This window comes from Fukomys damarensis, unplaced genomic scaffold (assembly GCF_012274545.1).
Source record: "Fukomys damarensis isolate Sample0158 unplaced genomic scaffold, DMR_v1.0_HiC HiC_scaffold_37, whole genome shotgun sequence".
Lineage (NCBI taxonomy): Eukaryota > Metazoa > Chordata > Mammalia > Rodentia > Bathyergidae > Fukomys > Fukomys damarensis.
The window spans coordinates 33,553,766-33,571,302 of NW_022900949.1; the positions used below are offsets into that span (position 1 = coordinate 33,553,766).

Sequence of the window (17,537 nt, forward strand, 5' to 3'; positions counted from 1 at the left end):
TTATAGGAGTTCTTTAATCCGTTTACCAGTCTTTGTAAAACGTATGCTTTAAAAATATTTTCCTACAATCTGTGACTTGCTCTTTGTTTTGTTAGTGTACCTTTTGGTAAGCTAAAGCTCTGAGTCTTGGTGGAGTCTAATGTATCATTTTTTCCTAGTTTTGGCTATGGCTTTCTGTGTCCTGTTTAAGGCCTTTGTCTACTACTAAGTCATGGAGACATCCTGTTATCTTCTATAAAGTTTTATGGTTTATGGCTTTGCATTTAGGTCTGTGATTCATCTTGAATTAATTTTTGTGTATGGTTAGAAATGAGGGTTAGTGTTAACTTTTTTCCATATGGCTATCTAATTCTAGTTCATTTGTTGAAAAGTCTTCCCATCATCCATTGGATTATTTTATTGCCCTTATTGAAAATCATTTAACCATTTAAGTGTAGGTGTTTTTCTGGACTCTGTTCTATTTCATTTGATCTGTCATCTATCTTATACATCACTCTGTCCTTATTAAACAACTTTAGAAAGTAAATTTTGAAGTTAAATAGTGTAACTCCAGTTAAATAGTGTAACTTTTTTTTTCAAGATTGCTTTGAGTATTCTAGTTTGTATTTCCATATAAATTTAAGAAGCAATTTTCTAATTTCTTAAAATATAATCCTAGGTTTGTGATTGAGATTACATTGAATCTATTGCTCACTGTGGGGAGAATTGAATGTTCTAATCTGTAATCTTATATCTCATGTATTTCTTTAAGTAGTGCCTTATAGTAAAAATATAGGGGTCTTATGCATATTTTGTTGAGTTTACTCCTAAGTAATTCACTTTTCATGCTGTTGTGATATTTTTATCTATCGCTAATATATTACATAATTAATTTGTGTATATTTATCTTACCTTACTAAATTCTCATTAGTCCTAGTGGTTGTTTTATAGACTCCTTAGGATTTTCTCCACAAATAATCATGTTGCCTATGAATAAAGATAGTTTTGCTTCTTCCTTTCAATGTTAATACCTTTTAAAAATCTGTGCATTCTTTTCTTGCCTTACTATACTGGATGAAACCTCATAAAATGTTGGCAAGAAGTGATAAGAGTGGACATCTTTATCTCATTCTGATCATAGGCTGTATTAGTAAGCTTTTCCATTGCTGGGACAAAATACCTAACATCCACAGTTTAAAGGAGGAGAAGGTTAATTTGGCCCTTGGTTTGGAGGGGTTCAGTTCATGATCTGCTGGCCTCAGGGCAAAAACAGCATGGTGGAGAGGACTGGGTGCAGGTCAACAGCTCATCTTGTGGTGGCCAGGAAGCACAGAGAGATGGGGAAGAGTCAGGGATGAGCACATTTAGCTCACTGTGTGGCTTTCGTTGTGTGGTATTCCCTACTTTCTTTTCTTTTCTTTCTCTTTTGTTTTGGCTTTTTGAGAGAGGGTCTCATTATGTAGCCCAGGCTGGTCTTGAACTCATGGCAATCCTCCTGCCTCATCCTCTTGAGTGCTGGGATTGCAGGACCTATCTCCCTTCTTGGGTATGAGGTTGCATAGGATTTTCTCCATGTGTATTTGTCATGAGTCCCAGCCCTTGTCATGTTCAGTATGCTCTGGAGTTGCTCTTGAGCACCCACATTTTTTGGTATAGTTCCATTACTCTCTGCCACTCTTCCCTAGGAGCATCTGCCCAACAGGCTGGTTTGCGCCAGAGTGGTGGGAGAGTGCATGCTAGCCCCCACCTCAGGGTGCCCCTGTGTGCACCAGTACCTTAGACTGAACGAAAGATGCTCAGATAAAACCACTTTTACCTGATCAAGAGTAGATCAAACTAAGCACTTACAATAATGAAAAGAGGGGAGGCCATCACCGTCACATTTCCCCATTAGGTCCTGTTCATGAAGGACTCCTTGGAAGAGGTATGGGCTTGAAGCTGTGGTTGCCAAGCAAATTGGAGTCATTGGTACTGACTATTTGACTGGCTACAGACTTGGTATGCAAGAAATTCTAGTTGAAAGAAGGAGAATTAATTGAAATGGAGGATGGAGACCCATTTGTTATTCATTTGTCTGCTGGTTCAATCAGGTATTGCTTGGCTCACTCATCTGCTTACCTGAGGTTGATATTTGGCCCTGTGTTGAGCTCAGAGATGCAAATTGAAGTGGTGAGACTCTACCTTTGGAAGCTCCAGTCTGGTGGGAGAAAGACACAGAAGTCCCCTTCTCTCTGGCACCGAGAGCACTGGAGCTGAGCTGAGAGAAGGGAGGTAGGGGGGTGGGGGTTGGCTGGGCAGTGGGGGCTGGACTCCTGCTGACTTAGGGGGGGGTCCAGACACCTTCCACAGAGCTAGCAGTGCCACTGTCATGAGATCTGCCTCACAGAAAGGGTCTCTGAGCCCCAGCAGTAGACCTTCTCATCTCAGACAGTATTGGTAAGGGCCCTTCTCTCTGTAAACACTTTATTAGACAATTACATTGCCTTCAGCATCTCTCACATTTCCTAATGTCTGAGGAGGCTGAGCATGCATGTCCATTTATATGACGCTCTTACTTTCCAGAGGGTTATTCTTTGACCTAAATTACCCTGAGTCCTTGACCCAGCTTGATTTGCATGGCTGGGGTAACAGTGGAAGTGGGGTGGGAGAGTTCTCCTGAGGCCAAGAGATGGACTCGATAACCCTAGGAGGCCCTGATCTGTTCAGAAGTCCTTTGATGCTTCATGGTTGTATGCCTGTTAGAACAATTCTTTTCAAAGAATTACCAACAGTGCAGCCTCTGGGAGTGGGTGATCCCCAATGCACCAACCCATTTGGAACATGTGTGGCCTCCTTTCTCAAGTTAATATCACGACTCTGTAAGGATTTTGCAGTGTAGTACAGTGTTGAATGGAGAAGTCCTGCTGAAGACGTGGGGGGTAAATGCAGTCTGTAAATCAGCTGGTGTTTAGTTTTGGGTCTGGTGCTATGTAAGTGTTTGTAGGAGGTGCTAGAGGCCCAGTCTGGGCAGCTTAGATCCTGGGTCCAAGCAGAATCTCTCCCCTTCTTGACCTCCTGGTTGTATTTTGTAAACAACCTCATGTTAGGATTCCCTTAGATCTCCGTCATGGTTGGCTTTCTTGTAGGAATCTGACCAGCATAAACCTGGAAGGAAAGGTCGACGTCTTTTTTTTTTTTTTTCCTTTTTTGAGTTTATTGGTACTTTTTAAGTATACAGTACAGTTTACATTCATCATTGAGGGTCCATGTCTTTATCGGGCACGTTTTGAACTTGAGCCTGTGTTAGAGGAAGAGGTGATGAGAAAGGTTCCCTTGCTAGTCACTTTGGCCTGCATGAGCACAGGGCACCTTTCAGGTGTTAGAGTCACACTGACCTTGTAGATGTGGCCCAGGAGGCTTTCACAACCAGCCCATGGAGGGCTGGTAGATATAGCACCTGCTCTGCCGACCCTGCTCCTCCCTTCTCACCACAGAGCTCCTGCCGTTGAATTTCTGTAAGCTAAGCATACATGGGACCTGCCTGCTCAGCCTCTGTGTGTGTGTGTGTGTGTGTGTGTACACTCACATGTGTGCAAAGAGCTGGCGGGGATGTGGTGCACAAACAACTGTTAGACACAAGGCAGCTGGCAGGAGCTACTCTGTGGCCATGGGTCTGTGTGAGCTCCTCTGAGAAACTTTTTGCCCTGAGAGTGAGTGGTAGACCAGTAATGGCCTTTATTGTTCATCCACCACAGTTGGAGCTCACCATGCATTACTGCTGACCTCACTGACCTGTAAGGCAGGTGGTCTCATCAGATAAATGAGAATGTTGAGATACAGAGAGTGCAGAGCCTAGGTGGGGTTGTGCCTCACTGCCTGCTGTCCACTGACTTCTCCAAGTTGCCAGGAGACAGAAGAAGGCATCTGCAGGTGAGAGAAGCCTGGGTCACAGGAAGAGTGGTGGAGGGTAGCCAGGGGCCATCACCAAACACAGGCTCTGCAGGCCAGATCTGGCCCCCCTGAAAGGGGCCCTCAGAGCTCTAGTTCAAATAAATGGTGTTTTTAGGGCCAGGGATTTGACTTAGTGGCTCCACTGCCTGCCTCGCAAGCACGGGGACCCAAGTTTGAGCCCTGGTACCAAAAACAAAACAAGGCAAAACAAATGGTGTTTTTGGACATTAAGAATAGAGTAGGGCCAGGGATTTAACTCAGTGGCAGCGTGCCTGCCTTGCAAGCTGAAGATCCTGAGTTTGATCCCGGTACCCCCCCACCCCGCAAAAAGGAAGAAAGCAGGCAAGAAAGAAAAGAGTATTTTTATTGTTATACTTCAGGGGTTCTTAATTTTAGAATGTCAAATTTAAGAGCTGGGCATGTTGGCACAAGACTGTAATTCTAGCACTCAGGAGGCTGAGGCAGGAGGATCATTGTGAGTTTGAGACCAACCTGGGCCACATAGTGAGTTCAAAGCCAGTAAGTTCAAGGCCAGTGAGACCCTGTCTCAAACAAACAAACAAACAAACAAACAAACAATAAATCAAGCTTAGCTGCTCTTGAGTAAGTCTTGTAAAGCAGTATTTAGAAATGGTGAGCCCTTCTCCTCCCTGCTTTCCTTTTTTCACCTCATTCACTCCTTCTTTCAATTTAGGAACCAGTTATCACTTGACCTGAGTCCTCTGGGGCCTGGAAGCAGGTTTCTGGAATGTGTTCCTTTTTCTTATTCACTGGGAGGTTAGTTTACACTGTGAGCCATGGAGAAGAGCAGCCGTGTTTGTTTCTAACTTCCAGATGAGCATAAATTGCTAGGGAGGCTAGCAGTCTTGGCTGGCTAAGGTGAGGCACCAATTTTGGATCTGTGAAATTGGGTCAGAATCTTGTGGTATCCTTTCTAAAGCCTCACCCTTTCCCACAGACACATCCTTTATACACATGTGTGCATGAGCGCGCATGCGTGCACACACACACACACAACCAAGATTAAGCAGAATGAAGGTAAAGTAACTCAAACTTTCATTTTGACTCAGTGTCCCCAACATGGAGTTCCACCTTGGCACTGGAAGCCAGACTGCAGGACCCTCTGTTGTTAGGAGTTTATACTTGGGGTTCACTGACCTGGAACTGGCAGTGGGTGCATATCCCTGTTCATTGTAATCCTCTTCCTTCCTGGTACTCCTGAAAGGTACTGAAGAGTTTCCTGTTCACTGCCCAGTGAACTTCTGCTCTGATATTAGGGTTCAGTCATCCTGGCACCTAAATGTCATTTCTGACAGGGATGCCAGGCTACTGCAGCATCAGAATCATCTGGCAGAGCTGCCCATCTGCCTGACTCTCTCTTTGGTAAATGACATCCACTCCCCATAGATTTTTCTGCCCCCAGGGGTCTGAGTGAGCACCACTGGGGACAACGAGGGCAGTTGGCTCAGTCCAAGTAAGGATATCAGTGGGGCATAGCAGCCTCCATGGTGTGGGACACCTGGGGCTCCAGCAGCTGAGCACCTGTAAGAGACTCAGACTGTGGGTGGCTGGATGGGAGGCTTCCAGTGGCTTTAGCGCACTGAGATACCGAGTGAGATGCCCTCTGAGAGCCTCACCTTTCCTCTCTCTGCTGTTGTCTGGTAGATACTGAATGCTGACCTTCAGGTATCACAGAGGGGATGAGAGCCCTTCTCCCTCTGTGAGGCTCATAGTCTGGAGGGACAGAGACCTGCAGCTGCAGACAGGAGAGGCTAGTGAGTGCTCTGGGAGGGGTGGCATCTCCCCCTGGAGGTGCCTAGGTCTAGGGGCACTGACCAAGGTGTCCCTTGGGAGTGGGCTATGTGGAAGGTGAATGCCTGATTTCTTTGCCAGCCTCACATGGGGCCGATTTTCCTGGCACAGGAACTATGCTGTGGCCTTTGGGAGCTGTGCTTTAGAGCTGTGCCATGTGCCACATGGCCACCTTTCGGATGTTAGAGTCACACTGACCTTGTAGATGTGGCCCAGGAGGCTTTTACAACCAGCCTGTGGAGGGCTGGTGGATACAGCACCTGCTCTGCCAACCCTGCTCCTTCCTTCTCACCACGGAGCTCCTGCAGTTGAATTTCTGTAAGCTAAGCATGCATGGGTCCTGCCTGCTCAGCCTCAGTGGAGCTCAGGTGAGCTTGAGCAACCCGTTCTGTGCAGGAGACAGCAAGCTGCTCAAAGAACTGGTGTGCAATACATTTTCAAGGCCTAAGTCAGGGAGGGAATTGACAGTTGGTGGGGGTGCAAGGCCAGTATTTCCCAGAGCACGATCAGTGGAACAAGTGATCCATGGGGCATGGATAGAGTATGGAAAAAAAGGAGGGTCTGGTAGTTTGAGAAGTGCTGGCTACACTGGGTTCGGTGATTTCCCCCTTCCCTTAAAGAGCTGCTCAGGGCCTTTTAGTTTTGATGCACTGCTCCATATTGTGAATCTTAAAGAACAGGATATAGTGTTTGGCATTTCTGAAACTTATCTTGGAGACCTAGGTTAGTCAGGATAGACAGCATCTGCAGAGCATGAAGGCTTGAAAGACCATGGCTAATTCAGGAAACCAGGCTTGCATGTCTGAGCAGAGGGAGTGTAGGCAAGAAAGGCAGTATAAGAACTTGGGGAGCCCTAAGGGTGTGGACCAGCTTCTGAGAACTGCTTTTAGGTGGCTGATCTTTCCAAACTATGGCCATTTGACAACCATCTGCTCTTTGTCTTGGGTTGATGCCATGTGTGTTCTGATTTAATATATTGTAATTCAGTTTTAAAATTTTAAATCAATATAAGGAAGTTTTATTTAACCTAAGGCCAATAGAATTAGGTAGATTGTGCCCTTAGTTGAGACTTGTTCATTATTCAGTTAGAGAGACCAAAAGATGTATTAGTTACCCTCCCATCACTGGGACACAATATCCAACACTCAGAAGGTAAAGGAAGAGAGGTAATTTGGCCATGGTTTCTTCAGGGGATGTGGTCCATGGTCATCTGGCCCCAAGGCAGGAGCATCATGGTGGAAAGGTGTGGGAAAACAAAGACACTTAGTCCATGGCAACCAAGAAGCACAGCAGAGAACAGTGTCCGAGACACTGTCAGAGACCACAAATAGTGGTAGTGTCCAAGGTCATATCTCCAGGACCCAGCCAGACACACCTAGGAGAGCTTTATTAACTCCTGGGCTTCTCCCAAGCCAATCATATTGAAACAAGTAAGCTTTACCACCACAAAAGAGAACCAGGAAGTCAATAACTTTCTTACAGTATAATGCCAGATCAGTGTGCCACTTAAAACATCTCCCCCTGTGGGAGCTTTGCTCTTGGCTCTGGGAGCCATTGTGAGCTGTTGCTCCTGTCTGTGCTTTAGAGAGCCAGCGCACAAAGCTCCACTGGGAGGCTTGGAATGGATAAGACTGGCGGCAGGAAGGCTGAAGACCCCCCAGAGAGAAATGTAGAGGCCTGGGCTTTGGAGCTGTGGCCATAACCTGGGAGGACAGACTGTTTCATAATGTAGTAGAATGGCAGGACTTGGGGACCATTAGTGGAAAAGGGAGTGGCATAGTGGTGACTTGGCCAGGTCTCCTGAGAAGGCCAGAAAAGCCCCAACTGAAGTTGGCAGAGTGGTAGCTACGGGGGCGCATGGACACATGCATGTCTTTGAGGAAGTCTATATGGAGATATCTGGGAGATACGTGCATTTTGTGTGTAGCTTGTGGCCTCTGCCAGTGGAAAGAGCAAAAGTTCAGAGCTATGCAACCTGGGTTTGACTCTGAGACTCTATGGACAGTAAACATTTCAAACCAAACCTTTTAACTGTTGGAAGAGGTGCAAGTGGGTGTTTGGCATAGCTGTGGCATATGGCAGATGCCACAGACCAGTGATATTTAAGGTTCTTTCCATCTTCCCAGTTACATCTTTTGAGGAAAGCAGCATATTGCTTACAGTGCCCTGGAGCACCAGGTGCTGTTATCTGTCATCGGTGTGTAGTGTGGAGAGAGCTGACTATAGACTTTGTCTTCAAGAAGAGGCTCCCGGTGGTGTGGGGTTTCAGGGGCTTCAGCATGAGGCCAGCAGGCATCACCAACATCCTTCTCTGCCATTTTTGTCTGCTCTTTAAGCAGCAGAAGTGAAAGGGCCATGCCTTCCTGTGGACTAAAGACCAAGGGCCAAGTACCACAGAGCCCAGAAAGCAGTGGTGGGACAACCAGGGTATGCTGTGGCATAGTCTGTCACTTAGAGCTCTGTGAGCCACAGTGTGGCATGTCCTTGAGTTTCTGAGTTGTCATCTGCAAATCAGGGTTAATTGTACCCATTTCACAGAGTGGCTGAGTGGCTTAGAGGTACACCAGAGAGCTGGGTACACCCAGGGTGTGAGTATATGCTAAAAATATGTGTTACTCTTCTTTGTTGTATATGAACCTTTGCATGGCAGACAACTTCTCACTCTGCAGAACTGTGTGAGACTGTTTTTAGTGACATATCCAGAGCTAAACTTTACTGGTTGATCATATAATGTGTAATAGTCTCGCTTAACAAGAAGAGAGACCCACATTCTTCCTTCTGTCAGAGCATGGTGACGTAGAGTAGGGCTTTGGAAGATAGCTCTGATTTTCTTTGAGGCTGTGAAAGCCTCCAGAAGGCTGAGGTAAGACTGCACCAGCTCATACCTGGATAGTAGTTGACCTTGCTGTACCTGAGGTACCCTGCTGCTTTCCTTCAGTCCTGGTGTCACTTTGACGTGTTTTTCCTTCTGCTTCTGCACACACCAGTCAGGGGCCAGCTCCATGCCTGCTGCCCATCTGTAAGCCCCGAGGTCTCTGGGTCAGAATAGCTGGCTGGAAGAACTGCAGGGGGACTTGTGGCACTCATAGCCCTGCTCTAGGCCAGCAGCTCTGGAAAGTCCATGCCTCTTCCTGATACTGAATGTGGAGAGCAACAGAAGGAGAGGACTGGGGAGAGGGGAGGACTGGAAGCCGGCTGAGAAATTGCAGCCTGAGAGTGTTGGTGGAGCACCCCACTGCTGTGGGGAGATCAGGGCTAAAGATGGAGGACTGTTACCTTGGCCTCTGCTCCCTGCTTTGCAGATGAGACAGGTTCTACTCTCTTTGAGACAGCAGCGTGAGGTTTGGGTGTGCTCTGCCTGCTGGGACGTGATAAAAGGAAACTAGAAGGAGCATCGGGGTTCTTGCTGGCCACTAGCTCCCCATGCAGAAGCTCCTTCCCTGTGAGCAAAGTGTCCATGTCCTGGGAGCTCACAGCCAGAGCCCCTTGGTCTCACACATGAAGAGGAGCTATGACAGACTGTCACTTCTCCGACTGCTGTCACATCGCCTGTTGGGTGTCTTTCTCCTGAGCTTGTCTGGGCAGATTGAGTGTGAGATGGAATCTAGTAGCCTTAGGTTCCAGTGTGGTTGCTGCTTTGTTTTGTACCAGCTCCTTTCCGGCTTCCTGAGTCTGAGCATTTCCTCAGCATGGACTTGGTGACAGCCCTGGTTGTAGGTCTGGGGATCTTCAGCCAGGACAGAAGGAAAGGGCTTGCATGTCATTGGGGTAGTGGAAAGTGCTTTTGGAGTCTAGCTCATTTGGAAGATTTGGGCAAACAGATTTCTTTCTGGGAGTCCACAGAAGGAGTGTAACACTTACCTCAAAGAGACCACTGGCACAGTGCCATTTCTTCTCATGGGCAGGTAGGTTCAAGCCCTCCCAAGGAAGGAGCACCAGAACTGAGGAGCTACCACACAGAGGACTGGGAGCCCTTGGAGGAGCAAGTTCTTGCGAGGCAGGCGAGGCAGTTGGGGCCAGAGTGGGCTGAGGTCACTCACTTCTCAGGGGCAGGGCACAGGGTCATGCAAGGAGCGGGAGCAGCCTAATTTAACTCTTTTGATGTATATTAGAAAAAAACCCCAAATAAGCCTAGACAACTTAGCAACTTAACAAGACACTGTCTCAAAAGAAAAGGATGTCAATTTAAAGAAAAATATCAAACAAATAATATTCCAGGCAAGATTCTTTAAGAGCGTCAAAATTAGCCAGGTGTAGTGGTTACACCTGTAATCCTAGCACTTGGGAGGCTGAGGCAGGAGAATCACTGTGAATTTGAGGCCAGCCTGGGCTACAGTGAGTTCAAGGCCAGCCTGAACTGCATAGTGAAACCATTAAAAAAAAAAACAACAAAAACAACCAAGAAAAGACTGTCAAAGTTATAAATGAACCCCTCTCTCTTTTCCCCCTATAGGGGCAGGTGAAACTTTTATATACAGGAAACTAGAGAGATGTGGGAAAAAACAAGAACAGCTCTCAGAGTCATGGTCTGGATTATTGGAGGGGAATTTGAGTATGGGTCTTAGATTGGATGATACTGTGTATTCATTGTTAAGTGTCCTGGTTGGGAGAATGTCTTAATTCTGAGAAGAGAGATGTCAGTGGTTTAAGTGCTGCTGTGTCAGCAGCTTACTTTAACATGGTATGGGAACTGTTTCTATACCAGGAAACACTTTGTACATACAGTCACGTGCTGCATAACAACGTTCCAGTCAACAGTGGACTGAATGTACAGTGGTGGCCCTTACCTAGTGACCTGTGGCCGTCTTGGATGTGTGAGTATGCTCTGTGATCTGTACACAGTGGTAAAATGCCTAACAATGCATTTCTCACAACTTGTCCCTAGCATTAGGCAATGCATGATGTTGCATGTGTGTCCACATGTATAGAGAGATCACACACAAGAAAGTGTGCACACAAATGTGGCAGAGCGTTTGTAGTTGGTAGCTAGTGTGTGCTGGGCATGCTGTGTTCACTATACTGTGCTTCCAGGTACCTTGTAGTAGTGGCACAAGAATGGCTAACATTTGAGAACTCTTGTGCTGTGGAACTTCCCTTCAAGTCCTTTTGAAATCCTTGCTGACTTTTCATTTCTGGGACATATCTTTATTAATATACTTTGATAAGAAAAATTTTTGACCTAAGAAAAATCATTCAGTGGCACATCACTAATATAATGTAAGTTGGTTAGAAAATATGATATGAGATCAAAAAATTCAGTTTGCCCAGTTATATAAAATGAGATGACTAAATTAAAAAGTTTGTTTGAATCAGTGAGGCAGAATTCATTCAGTAGCTGTATTTGCAGCTACTAGTTAAGATACTTAATAGAAAATGACCTGGCTCGGGCCCCAGGGTCATCAGTTAACACTAGAATATTAATGATGCAGCATAGGATTATGGAGCTACCTGGGATCTCTTTATTTCCAGGAGAGAAACTGGAAATTATCTTGCCGTGTGCCACCGGCAAGCTGTAATTATGGCTCTTTTGAAGGTGGTGAGGAGCAGTTGTGGATGTGATCTGTGTTCCTCCTGGGGTGCGGAGAGGAAGGGATGCTTTTGCAGCCTGGGGAAGAAACTGTCATGGCAAGTTCCCCAAAGATGGGAAACCTTTGTTGAAGATGGAGGCAGGAGAGTATGGGTGTGAAGAATCCAGTTAGAGAATGTTATGTTTCACGGGATGGTTGTAATCACGTCCGTGTGATTATGGGCCAACACCCAGGCCTGGAGTGAGTCTCCGCCTCCCTGCCCTCCTGTGGTGTGGACAGTGCTGGACCACATACTTGGAATCATAGAAGTGACACTGTGGCTTTCAGCATCCTGATCAGCCAGTACGAATACTTGGATGTCTCTGCCCCTTTTGCTGTGCCTGCCTGCAGCGCCAGATTGGGGGAGCAGAGGCAATAGGGCCATCCCTGGGGAAGGAGGGAATGTGGTGTCGACTCCCAGGACTTGCGTTGGATCCTGGCTCAGTGACCCTGATATCTGTGTGCCTTTGGATAAAATGATGATAATGATATCAGTGCAGAGGTCAACTCCTGTACTGGGTCTCACCTGTGAAAATACACACTCCGGATGTACTCAGTTGCTGTTGGTGGTCTGAGGGGATGGTGCAAGGAAGTAGTAACTTCATTAGCACCGAAGATGCTAGAGAAGTATTAAATAATGGTTCTTAGGTTGAGTTGCACTGGTAAACCATGGGCTAATACATTGTATTAGGCTATAATCTTAGATTGTGAAGGACAGATACCCATCCCACACTGTTTCTTAAAACCAGGAAGCTCACAGGATTCCTTTTTCACCATGGTTTGAAGTGATTTCACTGCCCCTGCCTCCCAGGCTGCTTCCCACACAGTTGCAGAGTTGCCATCCCTTCCTTCCTCTTCCTGCCAACCCAGCTGCCCTAGCACAAACAGAGCATCTTCATGGGGATCCAGCAGAAGGCACAGGAGAGACCGAGGGGCCAGTGCAGCACCACGCCTACCCTTGGAGCTGGGCCTGGAGAGGCTCTGTGAATGACAGGGAATGCAGAGTTCCTGAACCAGCTTCCAGATCTCTTGAAGTGGGAGCTTTTTTCATCACACAGTCTCACAGATCTACCAATCTTCATTATAAACCAGGCATTCTACTCTTTTTCTTGCCTGGAAATCGTTGATAAAACTGTCCTTTAGTTGGAACATTGCAAAAGTTATACAGGAAAAATAAACAAGCCCAAGACTTGGGCAAGTGTGGGATGGACGAACATCAAAGCTTGGCCAGCCACCAAACTCAGCCTCTGCCGGGACCCTTCATGGCTGCTGACAGGTCCACAGATCTGGAGCTCGAGTTGAGGCTTGCCTGACTGTAGGAAGCAGAAGCAAACTAGCTCACAAGCCAGCCCTGGTGGCTCTGGGAAACTGTTCAGGGAGGCAGAGCTGGGCTTGGCACAAGCTGGAAGAGGTGACCATCCAGCCCAGGCAGCCACAGTGGTGTGCCTGTCACCTGTCTTGGCTCAGGCCTTTACCACCTGTGTGCCCCTCTGCCAGCCAACACATGCCCACCCTGCCCTCTGCCTGGATGTGGGTTCCCAGCTTTTGCCTCAGGGTCCTGCTTTCTGTCCCCATTTTCCAGTGGATCACTCACCAGCCATCAGGGGATCCTGTCGTCCAGCTCATGGAGATCACAGGTCTTTGTCCAGTTTCTGAGCCAGCTGCTCTTGGGGTGGCCCGGTGTGGCCCCCTTCATTGTAGCTGACTTCAGCAGGTCGGGGTCTCTGCCTAATGGCCTGACAGTAACCTGAGGCCTGTTTCAGGTGTTGACCTAGTTGGTATTTTTACTTTAGTATTTTAATAGATAACTTTTATTATAAAGTATTTATATTTATCATGAAGTAAGCTTTCTTCTTTATGTTTTGGAAAATAACATAGAAAGAAAAAGTAGAAGTTATCCATGACCCACTTCCTCTTAATAACAATAGCTAACACTTGGGTAGCTTTTGCTTGGTGTTAGCTGCTGCTCTGTGGACCTTGTAAACACACACACACACACACACACACACACACACACACACCAGATGGTACAAGGTGGGGCTTGGGATCTTATAGTCTCAGCCTGCTTGTGGGACAGAAGTTGGGGCTGTGGTGGCCATGGTGAGGAGGATGTGAAGGACACCTAGCCTGCAGGGCTGCTGCCAGAAAGCCCTGCCTTAAGTCCTTCAAGGGCCTGCTGTGTGCTACGTGGGTACTGTGCAGTATTTTCCTAGGGTGAGGAGGAGTCAGGTAGAGTGGTATTGTGGCTGTCCACCCTAGGCTGCCCCAGAAGAGCCAGGAATGGTATCTTGCCCCTCCGCTACCAGCAGGAAGGGCTTTTAGCCCCTCTTCAGTGAGAGCCTGCAACTCTTCCACATGCATCTGTACCCATGGTCTGGCACAGTCCCCTGTACTGGGCCTGCTGAAAGTGTTAGAATTAATGAGAAACTGAGTCTAGGAGCCAGGGTGGTGCCACTCGCCCAGCTGCCTTACCCAAGCACATAAGGAAGTGTCACTTCCACTGTGATCTTCTGCTGCACTGCGATGTCTGTTTCCCTGGGGACAGACTGCAGAAGCACAGGCAGGCAGCATCAAGGAAGTGGGCTGGTATGCTTGCAAAGACCTAGGCAGACACTGATGATCCTCCCGTTCGGTGAGCACTTGGAATTTCAGGTTCTGAAATTCTGGCACTGTGCATACACCATTTCTGCTGTGCCCTACTGCCTTCTCAGGTACGTTTCAGCACCCCGATTCCACAGAGGAGGAAACGCCTTTGTGAGGTGAGGAGCCTAGGGCCACCTGGCAGGTCACTGGGGAGCCAAGTTGGAATCCACATCCAAGTAAACAGGCAGAGGCTTGGTTTGAGAGACAGCAGCTTGCATGGGGTGCTTTTCTTGGTGTCTTGAAACCTGTTTGCAGTAACAGCACACAGAGGTGCCCTCCCTGGGGCTGTCCTCTTCATGGTGTAAGTAAGCAGAATGCAGATGGGGAAAAATGAAGGGAAAAAAGACAAACCACAACAGTTTCATGTACAGACCTCTCTGGTTGGCTCCAGCCCCAACACAGACATAGATTGTAAGAACTGCTCCGGAAACAGCTGGTAACAAAACACCGTACTTTCAGCCTGTCTTTCTTCGTTGTTGCCAGAAAAATAATCAGCTCTATATCTTAAGTGCTTGATAGAGTGGCCCAGACACCAGCTGTAACTTAAAACAGTTTTTGTTTGAGTTGCTTTTTAAACAAACAGATGTAGCCAGCTCCGTGGGCTGGATCCAGTGTGCGTGTCTTCACATGGGATCCTTGAGCCATTTGGGCCTTTCCATCTGCGTTCCAGTCTTGCTTGGACGTGTTCCTCAAGGCCTGTCTCTGTGTGTATGTGCAGGGATGGGGTGTGGGTTCGAAAGAGCACCTCTACGCTGACCTCACTTTGTCCTCTCGTCGTTTCAGCCCCTGTCAGGTATGGGTGTGGGCCAGGATCTGTGCTAGCCCCATATGTGCCACATAGGAAGTGGGGACAGAGCCTTCTCCACTCATGGGCAACCATCCTCGACCCCTATTTGTCGAGTATTTTATATAACCTTTAAAACATGTTTATTGTGCTACTTTCTGCCTTTATTCAATTTTTCATGTTGCCTGTAGAATTCCCCCTGGGAAGCCAGGAGTCTCCCCTTCTGATCCTCCTCCACTGTGGACAGGCTTTCCTCCCTCCATGCAAGCTGCTCCAGTGCAGTGCACTGTGCACCTGAGCCATGTGTGCGTGGAGGGCCGTGCAAGGCCTGATGGGGAGATGCAGGCCGAGTTCGTTTTTGCAGCCTACACCACCCTTGGAGGCCCAGCTGATTTATGCTGGCTGGCCACATGCTGTGAACACAGCAGCGCAGTGCCATTTCCCAGCCTCTCCTGCTCCAGCCACTGTCCACTCCCGCTGGTACAGTGGCATCCACTGAGGTGATGTTAGAAAGCACATGTCAGGTCGTTCACTCCCTCACTTCACAAACTGCTGTGAACCTCTATTATTCCAAACTCCTGGCCTCACCCTTGCTGTCCCCTGCATCCACTGTGCTGTCTTTTTTTCCCTTGTCTCCTCCACTTAGAGCGCTCTTTGCTTCAGGTTCCCCAGGTCTTGCTAGAACACTACCACTCAGTGCTGTGACCCGTGCAGTTATTTGAGGGTTGCTAATATAGTGACAGGGCACTCTGATTTGGTACCACACCGCTGTCTGTGCTTTTCTGTAGCAGTATGTCTTTCTGACATGACTCTGCCCGTGAGGAAGCTGAGTGATGGCCTGGGAAATGACAGAGCTGAGACCTGAACCCAGATGTTCTGCTCCAGAGTTGTCCTCTCACTTGAAGGCTGAAGCCCAGGACTTTGAGGGTGTGGCTTTTCAGTTGAATAAAGTGGGTGCTCATGTTTCTCTCGAGGTGGGGCAGGGGACGCTCAGTGCTGTCCCTAATGCCCAATTCCCAGCAGTTGTAGAGAAGGTAAAGTGTTTGAACCATCAGATGCAAAGGCTTCTCAGAGACAGTGGCAAGCACAGTAAGTAACACAGCAAGCTCCATGTCTGCTGAAGGTGGACATCTGTGGGAATTACCGCTCCTGAAGTTTGAGGATTTCCTGTGTGCAGAGAGCACCCTGTGTGATTCCTGGGGGGAGTCTTAATGCTCCTGTAGTCCCTGCTCTGTGGTCTGGCTCCAGGCCCATCTGATGTCACTGGGACGAAATGGTCCCAGCCTATCTCTGAATGTGGGCTGAGACACCAAGGAGGAAGGGTCACTTGCCTGGGATGTCCTGCAGCAGGCCAGGCATCAGGCTGTATCTGTGGTGCTATGTGTGCATTTGTATGCCATTTATCATGGTCACCCTGTGATTGTGTGGTGCTATGAATGGTCCCAGATGACAACACTGGCAGCATCTGGGTTGAAACCTGAGTCTTTTTGATCCAGAGGCTGCAGCACAACTCCTGCTACAGCTCTGTGTTCACCAATAAGGATTCTAGTTCCCTCCAGCAGACTCAGTCCCATGGGTGCTTTCCAGGGCTGAGAAGGCCTGGAAGCTCACAAGCTTGCCATGTTTGACCTCCATGGGTCAAATCTTCACGCTCCTAGATTTGTGCTTAGCATAGTGGGAGCCAGGCATCCCAGGCTCGTTGCAATGCTGGGAAAGGTGAAGGAGCACTATGGAGAGGCGAGCAGCGAGGTCCAGGAGCAGAAAGGAGTGTCCTGGGGTGGAACCCATGGAGGAAGTGGATTCCAGTGTGTGTGGGAGTGGGAGCCAGCATAGTAGGATCTGGGCCACAGGTGTGAGGGGACCCCTCAGACCCTGGGAACAGGAACTGGGAAATTCTCCTCCATCAGGGCAGGCCTGAATCATTCATGTTTGGGGAAAGCTGAGAAATGTTCTCTGACTCTTTGGGGGCAGAGTTCCTGGTTGAACCCAATTGTCATGGACACCATAGCTCTAATCACCTCACGCGGCAATGTGCAGTCGTACACCGGGACTCTCGGGAGAAGCTAGCAGACAGTCCCAAGGCAGAGAGGAAGACGGTGACAGTGAAGAGAGACTATAGACACAAATGGGTAAGTTCATATCTTAATAACCATGGAATAATCCAAAAGAGACTTTACAATAAGACTGTATGAAGTGGAAATGAAGGGATAGAAGCCATAGCAAGATTAAAACATTAGGAAAAAAGAATCGGTAACTTTGAAAAAATAATAAAAAACATTCTAAATGTACTTTGAGATTAACTATTTCAGTGTTTCATGGGAATTAGTGTAGATAGTTTTTATAATTTTTTTAGTGTTTTTTCCCTGACCACAAAATTATTGTGTATTGAAAAATCTGGAAAACAGGATGTGTATGAGGAGGAAATAAGAATAATCTACAGAAGCTGGGGATGTGGCTCAGGGGTAGAGCATTTGCCTGGCTTTGTTTTGGCCCTCAGCACAGGGGAAAAACAGCTCTGAACCCATTACCTGGGATAACGTTGTTAATATTTTGATTTTTTCCTAAATTTTACTAGATATAAAAATTTAGACCCTTATTTAAAACAACTTTTGAACCATGACATCACGATTAAGTATCACAATTAAATATCCTTTATTTTATTTTTTGTTTTTGGTACCGGGGATCGAACTCCGGTCCTTGTACTTGCGAGGCAAGCGCTGGAACCACTGAGACAAATCCCCGGCCCACAATTAGATATCCTTTGAAAACATATTTAATATCTCTGTACCATCCTGTTGTTTCTTTTTTTTTTTTTTTTTTTT

At 47.4% G+C, this 17,537-nt stretch overlaps 1 protein-coding gene across 2 annotated transcripts in view; it reads left to right on the top strand.

Moving 5' to 3' along the window:
- Eefsec (eukaryotic elongation factor, selenocysteine-tRNA specific) overlaps positions 1-17,537 on the top strand; it is a 184,689-nt gene that overhangs the window by 21,905 nt on the left and 145,247 nt on the right. The window contains exon 1 of one of the 2 annotated variants that reach the window (XM_010617315.3): positions 16,745-16,844. The exons of the other annotated variant lie outside the window; for it this stretch is intronic. Within the exon in view, the coding sequence (XP_010615617.1) occupies positions 16,841-16,844 (4 nt within the window). The 5' untranslated portion in view covers positions 16,745-16,840. Of the gene's footprint in view, positions 1-16,744; positions 16,845-17,537 lie in introns of those variants that run through there. 2 annotated transcript variants of the gene reach the window in all.